This window comes from Hemiscyllium ocellatum, chromosome 25, assembly GCF_020745735.1.
Source record: "Hemiscyllium ocellatum isolate sHemOce1 chromosome 25, sHemOce1.pat.X.cur, whole genome shotgun sequence".
Lineage (NCBI taxonomy): Eukaryota > Metazoa > Chordata > Chondrichthyes > Orectolobiformes > Hemiscylliidae > Hemiscyllium > Hemiscyllium ocellatum.
In genome coordinates this window covers 45,069,941-45,088,413 of record NC_083425.1, presented here as the reverse complement: position 1 = coordinate 45,088,413, position 18,473 = coordinate 45,069,941, and the positions used below count along the sequence as shown (strand labels likewise).

The following is an 18,473-nucleotide window of genomic DNA, read 5'->3' as shown; positions in this document are numbered from 1 at the left end:
CTTAAGGACATAAAATCATTTAATCTGATCTTGGCTGATTTAACAATACCTTTTAACCATACTATCCTCCATTGTCCTTTATGCCATTGATCAAAAACTTAAATCAACCTCTACTTTAAACTTATCAAACTGACCTAACACAGCCCTCTGTGGTAGAGAATTGCAAAGATTCACAGCCTGAGTAGACCAGGGAAAATATTCAAAGATGCTGAATTAATAACCCTCGTCTTTTCAAATAATTTTTTAAAATTTACATTGGAAGTTAGAGAAGGATAAGTTTGAAAGAATGAATACATTTATAACAATACCATATCTGAATCTAGTCAGTCTTTCCCTCACTGAATGGAAAGAAAACAGGTTGAAGCTTGATCAACCACTACACAGGGTCAATGTCCACTAAGGGATGGAAACTTCATGAACTATATGCAGTTTGATCTGGATTGCAGTGTCAAACTTGATGAGTTACATAACATTTGGGTGGGGGGACAATATCTGTCACACTGGAAAATTGGTCATTAAGGCAAGATCAAGTGTGTGGTGTTGGAAAAGCACAGCTAGTCAGGCAACATCTGAGAAGCAGGAGAACCGATGTTTCAGGGAAAAGCCCTTCAAAAATTCCCCCACCCAATATGTTATATAACTGCAATACAGATCAAACTGCACATATTTCATGAAGTTTCCATCCCTTTGCATACATGGTCTTTCCCCACTGACCACTCCTCATTTCTGAGGAAGGGCCTGACCTGCTGTGGTTTTTCAGCACCACACTCTTGACTCTAATCTGCAGTCTTCACTTTCGCCATTAGGGTAAGCTGCCAACACTCAAGGAACCCTTCCATAGCTAAAGTCTGTGGAAGTGGTGAATAGACACAAATATTATATCTCAGTGTATATGAAAATCCATTCACTACTGCACAGACTTCCCATGATAGAAATAAACAGAAGCAATCTCCACAAAAATGGTTTACTGCAATGTCAAAAGCATTTCATGAAACAGAATATTAAAGAGGGGAAAATTTAACAGCTGTTGAACAACAACAAAAAGTTTGAAGACTAGCAATGAACTCCAAAACTATAAAGGTAGGATGGAAGGGAGCAATAAAGGATAAACAGAATAATTCAGAATAGAAACATGTATTAACAACAATAGCAATAATTGCCTTCACTCTCGGAGCAATTCTGAAGAGTGGCCAGTTTTGGCAGAGAAAGCTATATTGCATGTATTGTGGATGGGTAATAGGATACCAAAGCAGTCAAGTAACAAATGCACTTGAATCTGCACCTCTTGAACCTAAGGCAGCAAAGATTAAGGGCATATCAAAAGGACTGAACAGCACAGAAGACCATAAAGGACTTACTGGGGCAAAGACAGAAGCAAAGACAGGAAGGCAGTCAACATCTGTAGAAACACTGTCATCAGTAGAAAGACAAAGACTAAACATTTTGGTGCTTGAAAATACATTTATAGCTGAGAAATAAAGACTGAAGTGAAGTGGGAATCATGAATGGGAAGATACACAGTACAAAATAAGAAACAGCCTCGAGAAAATTTGCCTCATGACATTCCAGGTCAGACAATTATTTGCAAGTAGTAATAAAGTACATAGTAATAAAATAACTACAGAAATACAGACAGGATAATTCAACTACCATGACTGAATACTTACAATTCAGATGTAAAGAAAGTGGGTGCGCTACCTGACAGCATACTGGATTTAACTGAAATGACAGCTATCACAATTTATTGTGTTAAACAAGGCACTTTGGAATTACAAGTAATCTTATTAACTGGGGCATGCACAGAAGCTAAAATTTACATTTACAATTGCTGGGAAATACAAAGCTGTAATTCAATCTTGGTGCATTTGCCAGTTACCGAGTCTGCAAAATAGAATGTGTATATTCTGACATATGAAAGCTATGCATATCTGTCTCAAATTCCTTTGCTTTCTTTCACAACAAGGCTGAGTAAACAATCAAACAAATAGCTGAAGACACACCATAATTCAGCATAAAGTGAAATTTTGGTAAAACATTAGACACTTCTGTGCTATCATGCAGCGTAAAATCAAGCCAAGAGGAATAGAAACTCAAGATCAGATTACAACTCAAAAGAATTAAAATTGCACAGACACTAATTTTGCTGTAAAATTATGCTCAGAAGAAATTACACAATTTTAAATGAAGCAATCGCACAAAGCCCAAATATCAGTAGGCAATTCTATACAGCTTCCAACCTCAGTTCGGGAACACGCACCGCAGGGTTCTACCTCCTCCCCAAGATCCACAAGCCTGATTACTCTGGCCAAACTACTGTCTCAGCCTGCTCCTGCCCCACCAAACTCATCTGCACCTACCTCAATACTGTCCTATACCCCCTGTCCAAGAACTCCCCACATACATTCAGGACACCACCCACACCCTTCACCTCCTCCAAGACTTCCATTTCCCGGGCCCCCAAAGTCTCATTTTCACCATGGACATCCAGTCCCTGTACACCTCCATCCACCATGACCAGGGCCTCCAAGCCCTCCATTTCTTCCTCTCTCGACATCCCCACCAGTACCCTTCCGATGACCCCAATTCATTTGGCTGAACTGGTCCTTGTCCTCACATTTCTTCTTCAAATCCTCCCACTTCCTCAAGACAAAAGGGATAGCCACGGACACCTGCATGAGCTATGCCTGTCTCTTCGTCAGCTACATGGAACATTCTATCTTCCGTAGTTACACCGGTGTCACTGCCCACCTTTTCCTCCGCTACACTGAAGACTGCATCGGCGCCACCTCGTGCTCCTATGAGGAGGGTGAACAGTTCATCAACTTCACCAACACATTCCACCCGACCTTAAATTCCCCGGACTCTCCCACTCCTTCCTGGATCTCTCCATCTCCATCAACGGTGACCGACTCAACGCTAATATTTTCTACAATCCCACAGACTCCACAGCTACCTGGATTACACCTCCTCTAACCCTGCCTCCTGCAAAAATGCTATTCTTTCCTAATGAAAGGCGTTTGCCAGAAATGTCGATTTTCCTGCTCCTTGGATGTTGCCTGACCTGCTGTGTTTTTTCCAGCAACACATACTCTATTCTCTACAGAGCAGCCCAATATATCCTTCCAGCAACAAGTCTGCTCTCGATCTCCTTTCCTCCTTCTGTCCTTCTACTCTCACCGCAACCAGACCCTTTGTTGTTCCCTCCCAAATAGATAAGCAAATCTGCATCTCTCTTCTCCCAATCAATCCATTCTGTCTGCTTTCTACTTTAAACATTTCCCCAGCAGAGAATCACTTGTACATACGTACCTACCAAGGCTGTTGATGAAACAAAGGCAAGCGATAGCATTCATGAATGGATTGGAACACTAGCTATGTAATGGCTCTAGAGTCGTAACACACTTTCATAGAATCAAGTTCATATCTAAGAACATTGGAGCTCTGGTTATAACATACATTTGGAATGCAAATGTAGCCATGAAAAGAAAAGCTGGAGGACTGAATGAAAGGGAAGAAAGGAGGGTGTATCCAGAGGACAGAGCCCAGCAGATAAATTGTAGGAAGGAATCTATTTATTTGTACTTAGATATATTTGTGAATTTTTAACTATAAAACGTTATTTAGCAGACAAAGTACGTGGACAATGAATGGTTGACGTTACAAGTCTTCGAATAGAGCAAACAACATAATATTGGAGACCAGGTTACAAATGGATTTTATCTGACACCACTGTTGAGCAAAGAACAGAGGTCTTTTAATTTCCGGAACTTGGTATTACTGGTAAACCTAATTATTTACTATCATTTCCCTGAAAAGGGTGTTAGCAGAACACCTTATAATGGCTTGAAAGGGGACACATAACAAAAATTAGGAGGAGCCTGTGCTGCCATTCGGTAAAATCATAGCTCATCCTTTGTGGCCTCAGCTCAACTATCCTCTCCTCTCATCATAATCCTTAATTCCTTTACTGTTCAAAAATTACTGGCACGTTATTCGTATCCTCCACTGTGAAGACTGACACGAAATACCCATTCAATGCCTCGGCCATTTCCTCATATCCCATTACTAAACCTCACTTCTCATCCTCTAAAGGACCAATATTTACTTTAGCCACTTTTCTGGTTTTATTCATAAGAAACTTTTGCTATCTGTCTTTATATTGAGCTAGTTTTTTTCTCATAATCTTACTTTTCCTCATGGATCTTTTTGTGGTTGTTGACCTTTTAAAGTTTTCCCACTGATGGTGACCATTTTTTATGCCTTCTCTTTCAATTTGATAGCCTCCCTTATTTCCTTAGGCATCCAAGGCAGATTACCCCTTTTCCAATGAAACTTCATTTTCAGTGGTATATACTTTAGCTGAGCACTTTGAAAGTCCTCCACTGTTAGTCAACTGTCCCACCGTAAAGTCTTTGCTTCCAGTCTACTTTAGCCAACTCCTCCCTCATCCTATTGTAGTCTCCCTTGTTTAAGCACAGAACCCTGGTATTGGATTTTATTTTCACACTTTCCATCTATATTCTAAATTCAACCATACTATGATCGCTCCAAGAGGATCCCTAACTATGACACCATTAATTATCCTGTCTCATTACACAGGACCAGATCTAGGATAGCTAACTTCATCACAGGGGCAGCATGATGGCTCAGTGGTGAGCACTGCTACCTCAGCGTCAGGGACCCAGGTTCGATTCCCACTTTGGGCAACTGTTTGTGTGGAATTTGCACATTCTCCCAGTGTCTGCATGGCTTTCCTCCAGGTTCTCCGGTTTCCTCCAACAATCCAAAGATGTGCAGGTCAGGTGAATTGGCCATGCTAAATTCCCCATAGTGTTAGGTGCATTAGCCAGGGGTAAATATGGGGTGGGTGACTCTTTGGAGGGTCAGTGTAAACTTGTTGGACTGAAGGGCCTGTTTCCATACTGTAGGGAAGCTCATCTCATTGGTTCCATTACATACTGTTCAAGAAAACTACCACAGATACATTCAATAAACTCCTCTTCATGGCTACCCTAACTGAGTTGGTTTGACCAAGCGACATGTAGATTAAAATCCCTGTGATAATTGCCAAAGAAGTAACAGGTATTAATTACTTCTTTGTCTATTGTCTGCCCCAATGTGATATTATATCGTGGCCTATAGACTACACATATCAGTGAATTTTTTAGAATTTCTCATATCCACCTCAGAGGCTCAAACATTTTGTTGTGAAATGGAAATCACCATCTAGAAGAGATTTCCTTCCCTAATCGATATTGGGGAACCAACTGCGTATTTACAATTATTCCTTTACTTCACATTCACTTGTACTATAGTCAGCATTAAAAAAAGAGCTTGAACTCCATGTACCATGGTGGGATTTGTATTAACTGTCAGATCTTGATTATTAGTTGTTGTAACATAAGCAACATAAGCACTAGACTACCGTTCATTCTAATAAAAAAAGTCTAATAAGGAGAAGTTAACAGACATTAGATTTAAGATGCACTTTCAGACTTGCTTCCAATAAACTCACAATGGAGTTAGTACAAATACAAGACAGACTAAACACAAGTATAATATTTATGAATACAAATCCTTTAATATTTTAGTTATTAAAGTCATTGGGTAAATCCAAAGGAAATTGTAAATAGTTTTTGTATAGCCATTTCTACATATTCTTTGGATCAAACAAAACATGTGGCACTGCTCCCCCTCTTTCCCCCCCTCCCCCCCAAAATACAATTGGCACACCTACAACTGTTGAATTGCATTGTGATATTAAAGAGTTAATTTGCTCTTCTGACCTGCAAAATATTGAATTCGCTGGGGGGGTAAGGTGGTGTGTCTTTGTCTTATAGGTGGAATGTGGGAGGTTTACGTGGCCATTTCCTTGCCATTCAGGGACAATTTACATTTTCATCCAGAAATCAATAAGAACATTACAGTTGGAATTTGACTACACCCCTATAGTTACAAAAAAAATGACGTGCAACAGATTTGAACATTCTGGGATGATTTGCATTACACTGTTTCTGGAAAGGAGGTGGTCACTGCATTTTGTCTTGAGTGGCATGAGATTGTGAGGGAATGACTGGGGATTGACTTGTGGGCATTACTAACTGTGATGTAAAGATTTTGTATAAAGGAAGGACCGTTCCCCTTGTTCAGGGAGAGCTTTTGCCATGACCCTGTAAGCCCTGCGAGATATGTTAAAGGTTCATCCAGAGAGAGACCCCTGGACACAACTTGCAAGCATGGCAAAGAGTGTTCATGGTTTTTCCAAAGCTTGTATTGTACTGTGCTTAATAAAATGTTATTCTCAGAAGTTGGTGCTTTGCAGTTGCATCAAGCGTGTAAGAACCTCAGGAGAAATAACTTAACAGGAGTTCAAGAGAATGGTTCAATGTCATCTGTCAATAATTAGTTATGACCTCAGCAGTAATGCTCTCATCCAATGAAAAAAAATGAAAAGTAGTAGGATTTATAACGTTCATGATGCGGTAAAGCTGGAACTCAAGTACATGTGGAGTTTTTGTCTCCATATCAAAAGGAATGACACACTTGTCTTGGAGGCAGTGCAAAGGCTCACTAGATTGATCCTTGAAATGAGGAGGTCACCCTCATATGAGGGGTTAGGTCAAGTGGGCTTTTACTCTCTGGAATTTTGAAAATTAGGAGAGGTGGGAAGGAAAATGAGATCTTCAAATGAAATCTACAAGATTCTGAAGGCATTTGCAAGAATAGATATCAAGAGCTTATTTTCACTGGCTGGGGAATGAGACCACAAACATTTACATGAGGGGGTTGTGGATACTTAAATCATTGAATTTTTGTTCAAGTTTGGACTGAGTTTTTGATCTCGTGGGGAAATCACAGGATATGGGAAGTAGGAGCTGGAGTTAGATTATGATATTGAATGGCAGAACAGGATTGAGGTTTCATACGATCCACTTCTGCCTGTGTTCTTAAAGGGTTAATAATAACTGAAGAAAAGTGAATGGTTGAAAAATACTTGTGCAATACTTCAAAAAGGATGGCAATCATGTTAAGCTTGGATGTATTGTAATGACAACTGCAAAAATTAACCTATAGATTCCATACAAAAAACTCAAACATTACATCCAAGGACCAGAAATAGATCATTTAGCCTGTTCCACAATTTGATAAGATCATGGACGATCTGATTGTGGCTTGTACTTTCCTGTCTATCCCCTTATAACCACAGACTCCCTTGGCAATCTAAAAACCATGAAGTATGAATCCGATGTGATCCAAGTTTTAAAATGTTATGCAACTTTAATTTTAAAATGATATTTTTTCATAAAATTATAAAATTAGAATAAATAATTTACAAAATTATAAATGGTATCACAATCTTATAATGTAACAATAAACTACTACTCTACAAAGGAAATCAGAAAAAAATCTACCCATACTAACATTCAATAAATAAACAAAATAAATTAAGTTTAATTAAACTACTCAGTGCAACCCCACAAAAAATTCCCATCATTGGGAGCATCCCTCAGCATACCCATATTTATTCAGGATTCTTCCTCTCCGGACACCCAGTCCTCATGGCTGTACAAAGGCCCTATCAATACAGCCGACAAGTTTGTATCTATGTAGTTCAAAAAGGGTCACAATGTCTTATAAAAAACTTCCATTTTCTGGTGCACCATTCTTGTGAGGAGGTCTAGGGGGACATGTTCCCCCTGCACCATCCCGACAGGGGCCAGGGGATTTTCCAAGATCCAGGTCATCAGAATGTTCTTCCTTCTACAATATGGAAGAATAGATTAGATTACTTACAGTGTGGAAACAGGCCCTTCGGCCCAACAAGTCCACACCGACCCGCCGAAGCGCAACCCACCCATTCCCCTACCCATACCCCTACATTTACCCCATACCTAACACTACGGGCAATTTAGCATGGCCAATTCACCTGACCCGCACATCTTTGGACTGTGGGAGGAAACCGGAGCACCCGGAGGAAACCCACGCAGACACGGGGAGAACGTGCAAACTCCACACAGTCAGTCAGTCGCCAGAGTCGGGAATCGAACCTAGGTCTCAGGCGCTGTGAGACAGCAGTGCTAACCACTGTGCCAATCTGCCGCCCACAAGTAAGTAATCTAATCTAAAACTAGTAAACAGGTTTTCCCCATGCTCATCTGAAAGAAGGCAGATTGAGCAGGCCCAAGAGGAGGGATACCCGATCTACCTGGACTTCGGTTCCCAAGATCTGTCCAAAAGATTGTCTATAGCACTCCAATACCTGCAAAGCTTGTGGCATGATCACAAGCAATGGGTGAGATTACCAATACCTATTTTACATTTGGATCACACTAGAGATGTTCCTTTTTTAAAAAATATTTTGCAAGCTGCTCTGGGGTCAAATAGGCCCTGTGGAGAACCTTCAGGTTCATAGGCTGTATTTTATTTCAGATCAAAATCTTCCTCACATTCTCCCAAATGTCGTCCCATGCCTCTAACGAGAGCTCCGCTTCAGCCCAGATGCCATAGAGTCATTCAATGTCTTTCAAGGCACCACCTCCCAGTAAATGGTAGAGCATACAAGTAAAGAGAATACCTGTAGACCAAAGTACTCTCCTCTTCACATCAGAATTACAGAGATTAACCAATAGTGCGGCACGGTGGCTCAGTGGTTAGCACTGCTGCCTCACAGTGGGTTCAATTCCTGCAAGGAATTGTCAACTGTCTGTGTGGAATTTGCACATCCGCCCCGTGTCTGCGTGGGTTTTCTCCGGGTGGTCCGGTTTCCTCCCACAGTCCAAAGATGTGCAGGTTAGGTGAATTGGCCATGCTAAATTGCCCGTAATGTTCAGTGCTTAGTCACGGGTAAATGTAGGGGAACAGGCCTGGGAGGGTTGCTGCTCTTCGGAGGGCCAAAGGGCCTGCTTCCACACTGTAGGGAACCTAATCTATACTAATTTTTTAATATTAAAGTGCCTAATCTGAAAATAATGAAAGAGGTCCCGACTGGACAATTAATACATAAGACTCAACTGATCAAAAGACATCATGACCTCTCTGTCAGACAAGTCTCACAGACCTATCTCATAGCCTAAAGCCAGAATCCAACGATCCTGGCAGAAATCTTGGCATTCCTACTATGGGAGTAAAAAGGCAGGTTTTGTACATGTTGTCCTCACTTTGTCGCATCATTCTCCACATTTTGACCATATTAATGACCATATTTCTACAATTCTCCATGATAGTCCTCATCTTGTCCATAGACAACAAATTAATAAAGGGGACATTTTGCCTGGGAGGCCTTAATGTCCAGCCATATTGACCTCATCTTGACAAGCCTGTTCTTTCACATACGATAATAGGGAACTTATTTAATATCCCTTGAAATATGGCAAGTCTACCCACCGTGCCCCCAAAACAACCATTCCATGTGGAAGGTGCAATTTAGCAAGCTTAATAAGAGGTTGCGTGCGACACCAGATGAAAAAACCAAGCCAACTGTTAAGTCTCTGCAATGTTGGCCAAGGCAACAGAGGGAGCATTCGCATGGAATATAATAAGCGAGGAAGAACATTCATTTAACAAGACCTATGCGACTCAACCCAGATATTGGTAGAACCTCCCAATGCTGAAAGTCCTGTTTTATCTTCTCAAGCAAGTGAACAAAATTACTCTGGCATAACTGATCAAAGGCAGAAGAAATAAAAATGCTCAAGTATAGAAAACATCCCTGTGACCACCAGCACCCTTTCCAATGGAGGTGATAAATTGGAGGGGATGGGGGCACACTCTTGTTCCTGGCCAGATATGCCAAGCATCTGTGCAGCTTATCATCATACTCAAATAGCCTTTGTCTGCGAAGGAGATCTTTCTCTTCGCTGTCTGGCTGAGCGTAGAATTCAGGGCAGCCTGGAGAGCTGTGATCTGCTGTAGCTTGGTCACAGATGGCCTGTCAAAATATGCAATCTTGGCTGCCTTCAACTGAGCCTCAAGCATAAGCTGCTGCTTTTCCCTCTGTTGCTCAGTCAGCCGGGAGTGAGAGATAATTATACCCCTTGCAGAGGAGGTAAGGCAGTCTCCCAGAGTACAGATGGGCCACTGGCCGTACCCAAATTAATATTCCAGAAAGTTTTCAACTCGCGCAAAAAGTACTCAATAAAAACTTACTGTACTTCAGGAGAAAAGGATCCATGAACCAATGCTGCGAATCTGCTCCACTATCTCTGGCCTTAACCTCTAAATACACAGCCGCATAACCAAATTGGCTATGTTCCTAGTTTTACAGGACAGTGCCAAATCCAAAAAAACCAGTGGAGCAAAAAACACATCAATCCTAATGTAGCACTTGTGCGGGTTGGAGATAAAGGAGAAGTTCCTACCCTCAGGGTAAAGGCTTTGCCACACATCCACCAAAGCCAACTCCCCACATACGCCCACCAGTTGCTTGGATTGTGAGGTGGGGCCTGGGAGACCCCTGGGCACCCTGTCCACATCAGGATTCAAATGATGATCGAAGTCTCCCTATAATCGTGTGACGCACTCCAAGGGCCATCAACCTGGGAAGTGCATCAGTTAAAAACTTAAGTGTGCCAGGGGACAATAAACATTCAAAATACCATTCTCCTGCTCACGTGTTAGAGCTTGGAGGATCATATACCACCCATAATCATCCTTAGCCTGGTCCAATGGCTGAAATGGAGATTCTTCTGAATGAGTATAACCACTGCTTTTAGAATTAAAAGATGAGAAGAACACTCGGCTGAACCCTTGCTGCTTAACTTTAAATGCTCCTTATCATCTAGATAAGTTTCTTCCATCAGGGTGACATCAACCCTTTCTTTTCTAAGACTTGAGAGTACTTGATGCAACTACTTTAAAAACACCCTGCACAATGTATGTGGTAAAACAGTATACTACACACCAGGCTGCAATTCCATATTGAAAATTATTAATCTTTACTGTTGACGGTGAACAAACAAATCAAGAAAGTAAAATGAGCTACATAAAACTTGTACAAAGTATGTGCATCAATAGATCCCCTACAGTGTGGAAGCAGGCTATTCAGCCCATTGAGTACACACCGACCTTCCAAAGAGCATCCCACTGAGACTAGTCCCTGACCCTATCCTTGTAACTTTGCATTTCCCATGACTAACCCACCTCACCTACACATCCATAGAAACCATGGGCAATTTCAGCACAGCCAAACCACCTAACTTGCACGTTTTGGACTGTGGGAGGAAACCGGAGCACCCAGAGGAAACCCACGCAGACATGGGGAGAATGTGTAAACTCCACACAGACAGTTGACAGAGGCTGGTATCAAACTAGGTCTCTGGCACGGTGAGACAGCTGTGCTAACCACTGAGCCACCGTACCATCTTTACTTTAGTACAACAGACAAATGCTATATTCCTAGATCACCTCTGCCACTACACAGAAGAAAAAAACTATTACAGACTCATTTACTAAATCCGTGTTGCCAGTTCTCACAGCTATTTCACAGAAACATAACATGCTGCACATAAGTCTTAGACAAATGTTGTCACAATTGCATTTCAGTTCCACTTATACAGTGGTTTTAAATTCATTGTTTTGATATGGGGTTCATTGGGAAGCTCAACATTTAACCCACAGCTCAAGCTGGTGAGGAACAAATACTGGTAGCCTTGAACTGCTGCAATTTGTGTATGAAGTGACTCTGTAGACTAATAATAGGAGTTTGACCAGAACAAAAGAAGGAACAGTGAAATATGTCTAAGTATGTTACTTTATAGCAATGTTTCTATTCACCTGCTGTCACTGTCCTGCCAAGGAGTGAAAGTCACATATTTCAGAGATGCCACTGAAAAAAAATCTGATTGATGAATTTGCTGCACAGATACACAGAAGGGGTAGAACTTTGAAGGTGATAGGCAGCAGGCTGATTTGTCTTAGATGGCATTGGATTGAAGTGTTGTTACACCTGCATACCTGTAGCCGAATGGAAACAATTCAATCTCAATTCCTCACTTGTTAGGTGGAAATGTGGTGAGTCAAATGTGATACTCATTGCAATATCGATTGGTTCTCATTACTACAACATTTGATTGGCTAGTTTAATTGACTTCTTGATCAATAATGAATTGCAACTTAGTGATGGCGAGGGATGAGATGATCATGAATCATTGCCTGATATTGGCATAACATGAATTTGATTTGTTACTCAACCTAAGGATAGATGCTGTCCAAACCATGTTCCAGATAACCATAAGAGAATAAGTCATAGGAGAAGAAGCAGGCCAATCAGCCCATTGAGTCTGTTCCACCATTCACGAGATCATGGCTGATCGGATAATTCCTAACTCCACTTTCATGCCTTTGCCCTACAACCCTGGATTCCCTACAGATTAAAAATTGATGGACAGAACGGACTGCGAATGGAGCAAAACTCTAATCACCAAACAGTCCAATTTTGACATTATATTGGGAAAAATATGATATCGTGGTTGATATTTGGGCCAAGAATGTTAGCCCATGCAACTCCTACAGCAATGATGACAAAATGAAATTAAAGCTTCTACACAGTCACAGGTACCTACTTTTTACCAAGTAAATTCCAACCACAAGAGAACTTTCACCTATCTACTCTGCCAATTTCAGTTTTATAACGCTTCTCAATGTCACCTCTAATACAATATGGCATTGAAGTCAATGGTAGTCACTCACCTCTAGAATTTAGTTCATTTATCAAGGTTTTAAAATAAAATCACAATTGGAGCCAGATGGTCCTATTAGAATTCAAAATGGGCAATGAGCAGCTTTAGTGAAAAGCACCACTCTGTAACAAAGTTGATAATTCCTTCCGTCATTCAGTTGATAACAGACAGTAGCAAGTTGATAGCAAGTTGCCACATTGGATTTGTCCTGCCTATTGTGTAAAGAACCCATCTTGACAATGCAATAAATTGCCAAGGAGTTGCCCGTATTGCAGCAGGGGAAGAGTTTGGAGAGAGTTTCAACAAATTATGAAACCCAAATCTTCAGCAATATAGCCAGGGTATAATCAGGAAACTGAACCCTTTCTTGACATCATGCAAAATGAACCAATTGGCTGAAGACTGATATCTGTGAAGGCGTCAGCAGGTAGTGCAGCATCATTACTTCACACTTCTAGCTGATATTACTACAAATGCTCCAGCTTCGTCTTTTGCCAAGACTGACAGTAGAATGTTCATGCACCCTCCTGTTCCCATTAGTTCTTTAATTCTCTACTGTGTACAATTGTACTGTAGAGCTTTGATCAGAGCTTTCCTATCTGTCAACAACATGCAACAGAGGGTGCATGCAATCCTGTGGTGTAGCCTCACCAGGTTAATCTGATCACCATATACAACTGATGGATCCATCCTGCTCCTCTACATTTCTGATTGAAATCCCAAGATGTTGATGGGGGTTCAGCTTGGTCACCTGGCTTGATGGCAATGGAGAAGCGAAATAATAGATAGCATTGTATTACAATTCTGTTGCTGCTGGTAGTGCACAGTATCCGATGGTTGCCCAATTCTGAACTGCTAGACCTGTTAGAAAGAAATAATGTGCATTTATACAGCACCTTAAGACTTCCCTAAATAATTTTTCCAGATCTTTTCCATCCGAAGGGGGTAGGCTGGGCCTCACATAAACATCTAAAATAACAGCACCTCCAATAATGCAGCATTCCCTCCACACTGCACTGAAGCCTCAATAATGAATGAATCGGAGTACAAAACTCTAATTCAGAAAACAGTTGTGCACTGTGCCAAGGTCAACATCTAAATCTAGACCATTTAGCATTGCAGCTTTGCTGAGCATATGACTGAAAATGCTCAGAGTGAAACTGTGGCTCAGCCTCCACAAGAACATTGGTACTGCCACAAGTAGATACATACACACAGTAGGTATATAAGGTGTGAAAAGACAAAGTAGGCTAAACAATATTTTTCAATTACTTGACATAATCAAGTAGCTTGACAGGCAACTTCAGAAGGTAGTGAAGACTCAGTGTAAGTGCAAGATGGAAGTCATTTATAGCCCAGGCCCAATTAAGAACCAGATTTTAGCTCTAAAAGGGCAATATTGGATCACTTAGGCTTTTACAGCAATTTGACAGCTTCCCAGTTGCTCTAATAGTTTTTAATCATGATTTATTTTCTTCTAAAAAGAATTTAAATTTTAAACCAAATCATAAAAAGTAAGAGCTCCGACATAAATGCAAGTAAATAAAAATGAGAAACACCTCACAGTACACAATTCTGATAGATACACAAAAGCCAATTGAAAACAGTCGTGAATATATCACACGCCCTAATGTACCATGTAAGTGAAGAGTTGGAAAATAAGCTTTCATTATTATAACAGTAGGACATGTCCAAGAGTACCAACGCACTGGACCTTTTCCACAAATTAGTTACACAGAAAAACAAATTAGAGTCAATACATGGAATTCTTGCTCCGCACTCAACATTCTGCTCAATTCAACTTACATAGACGAAGTTACCACCTATGTCCCTCTAGTCTAGTGTGTTAAATAATGAATTTGCCCAGAGAACCATGATTATCCCATTATGAAATGGCCTTTACATTAATCAGTTCATTGTTTCTATTGCTAAGCTGATCACCTACTGTGTGCTGCAACTCATGCCTGAAAACAATTTTATGTGAGGGAACCAACTGATAAATTTTAAAATATAACAAAGATACATTAAATAAAATTATGCAAAATTGATAACACTACAAACTCTTCCTAGAATTACACTTTAGTTACAACACAACCCATGGACAATAAAATTAGATATTGAACTATTAAGATTCATTGCCTCCAAGCTGACAAACTATAGGTCGAAGAAAAACAGCACCTCAGTGTCTATAATGCAAAGCAGACAAAAATGCACATCATTTTGGAAATATCTATTATCCTCAGCTTACAATTGCACAATTTTGTTCAGAAAGGAAGGGAATGTTTGCAGTTCCTTGATGAACTGGGTTATCAATACAGTAAAGTCACCTACATTTTATATAATAGAGCTAAATTCTTGTGCAAATTATACAGCAATGTTTCTATGCTAAAATGTTAGGTTCAATACATTTTGTCATGTATACATTTTCAGAAAGAGTGCTGGTGTGACAATACAGTCAAACACCAGTATTATGTGGTACAACATGGATAGTTGCAATCCTCACTCACTGTGTTATCCCAAATATAGCCACTGTGAAAGGAGTAGATGCTACCTTTTTTAAAGTAATGTTGCTCAAGTGAATTAATTATTTACAGCAAAGATTGGTAAGGTGGAAAAAGTAGGCTAACCATATATTTAAATTATGACCTGGAGTGTAGAGTCACCTCACAAGGAGCAAAGAGGAAGGAAGGAAAAGAATTGGTAAACTTCATAGGGGAATAAAAAGAATGGACAACAGTCTTGGAGTGAATAGCAAAACAATAAGTTAATCCCAGTTATAGGAAGGATATTATTAAGCTGGCGCAAGTTCAGAAGAGATTTACCAGGGTGCAACTGGGTATGAAATGTTTGAGTTAAAAGAAGAAGCTGGATAGGCTGGGACAGGAGATTATGGTTGGCATGGACAAGTCGGACTGAACTATCCACTTCCGTGCTCTATATCTATGACTCTATAACGTAACTTGGACAAAGATGTGAAAGAAATGAGCTTGCTAGGCTACATGGTTTGAGTGAAGCAGTGGGATTAGTTGGATTGTTCAGCAGAAGGCCAGCTGAAAATCCACGGGCTAAATGGCCTCCTGTGATACTTGAATGACTCCAGGATTTAAGCTAGTTCTAATATTATAAGTTACCACAACAAAGCCCAAGCTCTCAAACAAAGTTAAACATTACAGCCTTGTAGACTGCTTGAGAGATACAAATTGTATAAATGTTTAGACGTTGATTTTTATAAGTGACAGTACGATACGACTGAGAAGACAGTAAAGATGACATGAATGAATACAGTGTTATTTTGGTAACATTGTTACGGTATATTTAGCATTGTGTCAAATGTAATTGTCTTTACAATTTTGCAGGTAGCAGCAAATATACCACACAAATTTACATATTTGCATTTGTTTTAACCAAAAGAGGACCTCTGAAAATTTAAATCTTAAATAATGACTTATTAAAATTCTTTTAAATGCTGAATGAATAACCTACAACCCCCAAAACAAGTTACTTTAGTATTATTTTGCCAACCATATTCCAGCCAGGTTTCAATTACAAATTTTGTCACTCTCCAAACAGATTTAGCACTTAAAATTATGTTCCAAGTTCATCATTAACCTGTAATACTAATTATGCTCCATATATTACACAAACAACTTTAATTTTATGTAAAAGGTCCCAAAGTCTTAAGTACTGTGCCATCTGCGAGAAAATATAGACGTAAAAAAATAAGCTAAAATAGGTACTAATAAACTAAATGTAACTGTTTAACTAAAGCTCTTATTTCAGTCAGAACCCATTACTCTTACTACAGCAAGCCAAGAAAAATAATTATAAAATTGATGTTTGCTGAAGTAAAAAGTCAGGAGTTTAAAATATTCTAATGTTAATGGAACTATAATACATTGCACAGTAACGAGGGGGGAGGAAATGGGGCACAGTAAGGACAGGGAGGAAATGGGGCATTGCAGAAGTACACTATCACACTGTGCCATAATAAATATCCTTATTAACGTTACAAAGTAATGCACTATGTTAAGCACTTTGGAATGTTTCAGGTGCGCAATACGACATTACTTAAATTCAATTATTTATTTCTTAACAGTAAAAGAGAAATGCTGAACGTACGAATAGAAGCCTAAAACTGACAGTTGAAAACCCCACACACTTCCACGTTAGTTCTCTGCAGTTCTGCGAACATTTGGAAGAATTTGGAACATTTGGAACAACCCCAACACAATTCATTTCGCGAGTGAGAAACGGTGCGTTTTTAAGAACTACAGCGAAAATGGAACTGCATAAATACACTCAACACCTTGCACATCTCTATGCACAATGAAGAGGTGGCCTCGTCCGAGAAGCTGTACGTGTGGCACACTGCGAACACTCCTTCAAAAAAAAAGCAGAGAACGGCCAAGAAGCAAATCGCCAATCGTGCAGGATTGATTAACAAAATGATACAGCAACCAGAGACGGCTTACCCTGCATGCAGGTAGTTGTGTTTTGCTGCTGACTCTGTTGCTGCTGAGATGAGCTGCTGGAGTTGTTGCTGTAGCTGGGAGTCGCCATTGTACAGATAATATTCCAAAGGGGGGGGGGGGGGCTGCAATGCAGCAACTCGGTCTCACGGCCACTCGCCTCTTTTTAAATATATATGTTACACACAAAACGATTTAGGAAAAAAAAACCCTCCCGACACACACAAATCTCTTAAACACTTAAGAAGTCAAACCCTGCCGGCGCCTTCAACAAAAACGGGTTAAAATCTGCCTCCTGTCTTCCTTCAAGCAACATATCATCACCGGAAACACACGCACATACATACACACAATTTAAAAAAAAACTTGACGATACAATTGAAACTCTCCGATTCTTAAAACAAATGATAAATTAATCTCATTTCAAACTTAAAAAAAAACAGGAATAGTTTCCACAGGAAAGGTCCACAGGTTAGTTTATAAAACAGATTTATAGGCTTGGCGATTTTTCCCCCCCTAAACGAATTTTTTTTGGGGGAAAAAAAAATGAAGAGATAATTTTAAACTAGGAACTGCCCGAGTGCCTGGAGGCGCCACCACTGCAGCCCTGACAAAGGAGCCATGGAAACCCTGCTGTCCACCCCCTCCAGCTCCACTTTCCAACAGCCAGAGAGATCCCCTGTGTGTGTGTCAAGGAGATTTCATATAACATATATATATATCCTTTTTCACAAAAAAAATCTGTCTTGCGGCCCGAGCAAACGTCTAATCACAGAAAAATTCGGGAAAACCCTATTAAGAATGCATCCTTCCTCGCGTCACTTCTGAGTGAGGGAACAAGATGGAAAAGGAGGGGGGGAGGGACGGCACCAACACATACTCACGGGCCGACGCAGGGACATGCGCAGGCGCGCGGCCACCCGACCGCGCTGCATTCTGGGACGTGTAGTCCTCAGCCTGGGTGGAAGCGGGGCACGGGACGGTTGGTGAACTACAATTGGACCAGCGGTCAACGCGGTACGAGGTGTGTTGGGGTGGGAGGAGACGCGAAGCATCATTGGTCCCGCCCCTTCACTTCACCCCACCCCCCCCTCTCAAAAGCTTTGCGTCGTTTGTGACGCAGCCCGTTAGCGCTTGCAGGGGTTTTGCTACAAGGAGCTGCGTGGGGCGTGTTGATTATTTGTCTGCAAGGATTGTCTTTCGCAAACTGCTAAAGCCAAATACTTTTTCTTTCTGAATTGATCCATTTCCATTTATTTTTATTTTTTGGTGGGCAATTTCCAAAATTATGAATGGAAACTCCATTTTTCCCCTTTTGAGTTTAATT

General features: G+C 40.5%; 1 protein-coding gene across 4 annotated transcripts in view; it reads right to left on the bottom strand.

Moving 5' to 3' along the window:
* The window catches only part of map2k4a (mitogen-activated protein kinase kinase 4a), a 177,213-nt gene extending 159,240 nt beyond the window's left edge, over window positions 1–17,973 (bottom strand). For all 4 annotated transcript variants that reach the window (XM_060844279.1, XM_060844280.1, XM_060844281.1 and 1 more), the window contains exon 1: window positions 17,150–17,973. In XM_060844279.1, coding sequence (XP_060700262.1) covers window positions 17,150–17,237 — 88 coding nt within the window. In that variant the 5' untranslated portion in view covers window positions 17,238–17,973. The remainder of the gene's footprint in view (window positions 1–17,149) is intronic.
* Window positions 17,974–18,473: the final 500 nt, after the last annotated feature.